The following is a 5,144-nucleotide window of genomic DNA, read 5'->3' as shown; positions in this document are numbered from 1 at the left end:
ACCCGACCCCGGATAGGCGGAAGAAAATGGATGGATGGATGGAAAACCAGTACAGTGTAGTTTCCAGAGTCCGCTGCCATCAACAAGTCACTTGAAACCTTTAATAAAGCTCTTTCTGTAGAGTGCAAATTGCGAAATCCAGACTGAAAAATGTCCATAATGTCATTTTCCTCCAAAAAGCAAATCAATTGTTCAGCTACCACCTTCTCATGGATTAAAAAAGAWTGGTAGTTTGGAGATCAGTCTGTATCTTTCGGGCAGAGAAGAGTCTAAATTAGGCTTTTTTTAACAGAGGACAGACAACAGCTGTTTTGAAGCAGTYYGGTACAGAACCAGAACCAAGGGAGTAATTTATSAGTTTTACAACACTTGGGCCAWTACAGTAAAAATTGTTAAAATTGATTGTGTTTTTCTCGTCGTGTCTCCGTGTCCAGGAACCAGCAGACCCACAGTTCCCACCTGCCTCGGCTCGCCATGTCGCGTCCACGCCAGCCGCCGTTGGTCACGGGCATCTCGCCCAAGGAGGGGCCAGCCTGGACCAAGGTCACCATCCGAGGAGAGAGCCTGGGCACGGGTCCAACAGATCTGATCGGTAACGTCTCCATCTTTGTGTATAATTACAGCCGTGTTCTTAAAACCAAACTACAGGTTTGTTTCTGACACTTATTTTAAAAACAGACTTCTTCTCTGCCGTGGAAAAGCTGATAAGAATCCACGAGACTCTCGCTTGTCTCGCAGCTCGGTCTGTTCCTGACCGTCTACGTCCCCCCGGGGCCTTGATTGAGACGATTTGATATGCACAAATGTGTGCGAGTGCTTGTGTATTCAAACCAAGTGGCCTGCAGAGAACAGAGGCAGGAAATGAGGCTCTAATGGGCGTATTATTCACGCTTTTATGGGCTATTTGTCCGTCGGGTTTTTGATGACACGCGTGAAGCGCTTCGAGCCTCCTCAGCCGGAGATGTCGGAGTAATCCCTGCCTCTTTCTTCTTCAGGCGGGTTTAAAGAGAGGCTGACAGATGTAAGGGCAGAGTGCACGTTGTGCCAGTAATGAGCCACTTAGCACTGAAGAGTCGCACGCATTAACTTCAAGGAGCTGAGTGAGGAGGAGGAAGATCAAGGCCACCCACACCCATCCTGACCCCAGCTCCACCTTTGACCCCTGCTGATAGACGTCGCTGCCGTCTGACAGAGCGCCTCTTTTTTTTTTTGGGCCCGTGTGTGTGCGTGCCACAGTTTGTTTATTTATTCTGCCTCTGCCTTCCTTCTCAGGTCTGTCGATCTGCGGCCACAACTGCATGCTGACAGCCGAGTGGATGTCGGCCAGCAAGATCGTGTGCCGCGTGGGTCCTGCCAAAGACGACAAGGGAGAGATCATCGTCACCACCAAGTCCGGGGGTCTGGGCACCTCAACGGTCTCATTCAAACTGCTCAAACCGGAGAGGATCGGTGAGACCCCAGAGACCAGATGTCAGCATGCTTTCATTTGTGACGGCCCGGCCCGGCCCAGCCCAGCCTGCTGAGAGTAGATGGAATAGTCGATAAATTTACTTCTCGTTTATTATATTTTAAATTTAGTTTCACATTTGGTCCAGAATAAATCTCGTCAACATTAGGAACAACCAAACACTATTTCAATATAAAAAAAAAACAATTTAGATTATAAGAATACAAAATAATACAAGTTATCTCTTTTTATTATTAACTTTTCTAGTTTTTATTTAGACGTTTTCAATGATACCACGTGTAGGGGAGGGGCTTCGCTACCTTTCTCTTCCTTCCTCATTCCAATGATTTCTACCAGTTAAAGCACATTTTAAAGGTAAAAACATTATACTTTTTATTGAACAAGTTTTAGCTTGAAATGTTTTTGCCATATTTTATATGTCTCTAAACAACACATTTAAACATTGAGTTATTTTAACTTTATTTTTGCTTAAAATTTTAAAAAAATGTCCATGGTAGTGGAGATTTGTAGTTTTTTTCCTTCTTTTTGTTCTGTTTTTTTTTTTCTTCAAATGACAAGAAAGGGCGGCATTCTAAGAGAGAACTTCAAATTGTTGATGGAAACTCAGATGGTGTGTTGTAGTGTACGATAGATGTTGATAGGATGTCTGACTGTGCATTGACGAGCAAATGGTTCATTCATTGGGCAATGCCAGTGTGCCTTTTTCAAATATACCAAATAAGCAAAACAAAAGTGATGATGGACAGTCAAGTTAAACTTATTTTAATTTAGACTTTTTGTTATTTTCTTCTGGACTGACTGATTACCATCATGGTTCAGTTACACATGTAGGACGTTCCTATGTCCACTGTAGTGAACACATGATATTGCAAAAATAACTTAATTTTTTCGAATAACCTTACAATCATTGTGAAATTAATGATTTTTTTCCCTGTTGGTCAGGATATTCAGTTTCACTTTTGGCTCTAAAGTTAGCCAAACTTTTAGGTTTTAGGATGTAACAACCTCTTAAAATTTGTACAACTTCAGCCAAATGTTTTTATTTTCCATAGATGTTCTCGTATTGATAAAATAGAATAAAAAATAGGAAGTCGTTTATTGTTTCTAGATAAAGCTGGATTAAAAAAGGTCTTTGGAGGATAAACCAGACAAAGTGAATTTATTATTCTCCTAAATCCAACTGTATTTATTTTAAATGTTTACAACTTGATGCCTGCAGGGTTATAAAGGGCAAGGACCAGATAAAATACTGTTATGTACTCCATAAGTCACCATTACATACCCATTAAGTCACCATTACCTACCTGAGAAGTCATCATTACATACCTGTTAAGTCACCATTACCTGATAAGTCACCATTACATAACCATTAAGTCACCATTACATACCCGTTAAGTCACCATTACCTGATAAGTCACCATTACATAACCATTAAGTCACCATTACATACCCGTTAAGTCACCAATACCTACCCGTTAAGTCACCATTGCCTACCTGTTGAGTCACCATTACCTACCTGTTAAGTCACCTTTACCTACCTGTTAAGTTCACCTTTACCTACCCGTTAAGTCACCTTTACCTACCCGTTAAGTCACCTTTACCTACCCGTTAAGTCACCTTTACCTACCCGTTAAGTCACCTTTACCTACCCGTTAAGTCACCTTTACCTACCCGTTAAGTCACCTTTACCTACCCGTTAAGTCACCATTCTACCCGTTAAGTCACCATTCCTACCCGTTAAGTCACCATTACCTACCCTTTAAGTCACCATTCCTACCCGTTAAGTCACCATTACCTACCCGTTAAGTCACCATTACCTACCCGTAAAGTCACTGTTATTTACCCTTAAGTCATTGTTACATGCCAAGACGCTGTTACACACCCAATATGTGGCTGTTATGTACCCATTATGTCCAGTTAGGCTGCTGTTACAAACCCTATAAATGGACATTTTGTACCCATTAAGCCACTGTAACAAACCCAATAAGTGGCCATACGTACCTGTTAAGTTGCTTTATATCTGCTGTGTTACATACCCCTTAAGTAACCATTATGTAACCGACAAGTACCTATTATGCACCAAATAAGTATCATTACGTACCTAATAAGTATGCAATACATACCCAGTATACCGTTATGTACCCACTCCCAGTGGTACTAGCTGCAGCGTCTGCTTTCTGAGTTTGAGACTCTTATTTTGGAYAATATAAAACAAGTTCCTGTGAGCTTGGCTGCAGCAGGAGGAGCAGTTCAGCTAAAATTATTGCTTATTATTTTGTGAATAACCAGGTGAAGATGTGTCGTAACTCGTTGATAAAATAAAAAATAAAGAAAAACAATCCGTTCAGGTTCACGTTTTTAAAGATTAGTTTTGGAAAAACCACCTTGTTTTCACTCAGRGCTGACGTCTTCAGTCTGCAAAATGAATATTTTAAATTTGGAAGTGTTTGAACGAGGACACGGCGCCCCTCTGAGCACACATGTGTTGTTGGGTTCTCGTCCGCCCGCAGGTATCCTGGAGCAGTCGGCGGTGTGGGTGGACGAGATGAACTACGACACCAGGAGGGACCGCAACAAAGGACTCTCCCCGCTCTCCCTGGGTCCTGGCAACCCGCTGGGCATCGAGATGGACAAGTATGAAGGGAGGGAGCTCCAGACGCACGCACACGGCTCAATCGGGCTGTCGTAAACACCGGCCGCTGAGTCACGGTTTACATCCACAAACAGAAACAAGCTCTCCTCGTGAGCCAGCGTTTGAAACGTTGTGCCAACATGGCAGCCTGTAACCGCTCCTCACAGGGAGTGGAAACAACACCGTTCTGTTTAAAGTGGAGGCAAATGATAAAAGGACGTTTGGAAAGAACCTCACGTGTCCTCGTGGCGGGCGGCGGAGGCCATGCCTCCCACGCGTCGAGCAGGGAGAGCTGAGGTCTCTTTGTTTGGTTTTAAAGTGGGGGGGTGGTGACCGCTCGTGGCCCGAGACGAGACCCCCGTAAAGAGGCTGCGGCCCTCCTTCCCGTTAATCGTCTGCAACAAAGATTCAGCAGGTTTTTAATTATTGACGCAAATTAAAAAGAGCTTTTAACCAGTTAGCTTCAAATAATTCACTTTTCTGAGTTTCTTAAAAAAGCAGAAAATCCACAGAGATTTCCTCCTGCCAGGGCTSCGACACCGTCTGCAAAATTAATTTATTTATTTTCCTTCAAACAAGCCTTCAGGTCCAGGCTTTATTCATGTTTCTTTGTGTAGAAATATAAATGTAGATATTTGTTTGCAGATTGCTCCGTGTTTATTTCCCCTCAAAAGAGAAACCATTTAGAATAGAATAGAATAGAATAGAACTTTATTGTCATTGCACGTCGCAGGTACAAGGCAGTGAAATGCAGTTTGCATCCATCCAGAAGTGCTTAGCATGAAATATAAATGTATAGATTTGTTTGCAGATTGCTCCGTGTTTATTTCCCCTCAAAAGAGAAACCATTTAGAATAGAATAGAACTTTATTGTCATTGCACATGTCGCAGGTACAAGGCAGTGAAATGCAGTTTGCGTCCATCCAGAAGTGCTTAGCATGAAATATAAATGTATAGTATTGTATACAGTATATTATATTACAAATGTACAGTATTTCTTTTAATATGTTTTAGCTGTAAGTATAATTATATACAGGTTATGAA

The 5,144-nt window shown here is 42.1% G+C and overlaps 1 protein-coding gene across 1 annotated transcript in view; it reads left to right on the top strand.

Annotated features, from left to right (window-relative positions):
* Positions 1-434: 434 nt before the first annotated feature.
* Positions 435-5,144, top strand: part of exoc2 (exocyst complex component 2) — a gene marked incomplete at its 5' end in the record, with an annotated part of 60,777 nt that continues 56,067 nt past the window's right edge. The window contains 3 exon segments of the mRNA XM_014024685.1: positions 435-592; positions 1,273-1,449; positions 3,979-4,102. Of these exon segments, the coding sequence (XP_013880139.1) occupies positions 475-592; positions 1,273-1,449; positions 3,979-4,102 (419 nt within the window).

The sequence above is a fragment of the Austrofundulus limnaeus genome, unplaced genomic scaffold (genome assembly GCF_001266775.1).
Source record: "Austrofundulus limnaeus strain Quisiro unplaced genomic scaffold, Austrofundulus_limnaeus-1.0 Scaffold436, whole genome shotgun sequence".
NCBI lineage: Eukaryota > Metazoa > Chordata > Actinopteri > Cyprinodontiformes > Rivulidae > Austrofundulus > Austrofundulus limnaeus.
This window is presented reverse-complemented; position numbering and strand designations above follow the sequence as displayed.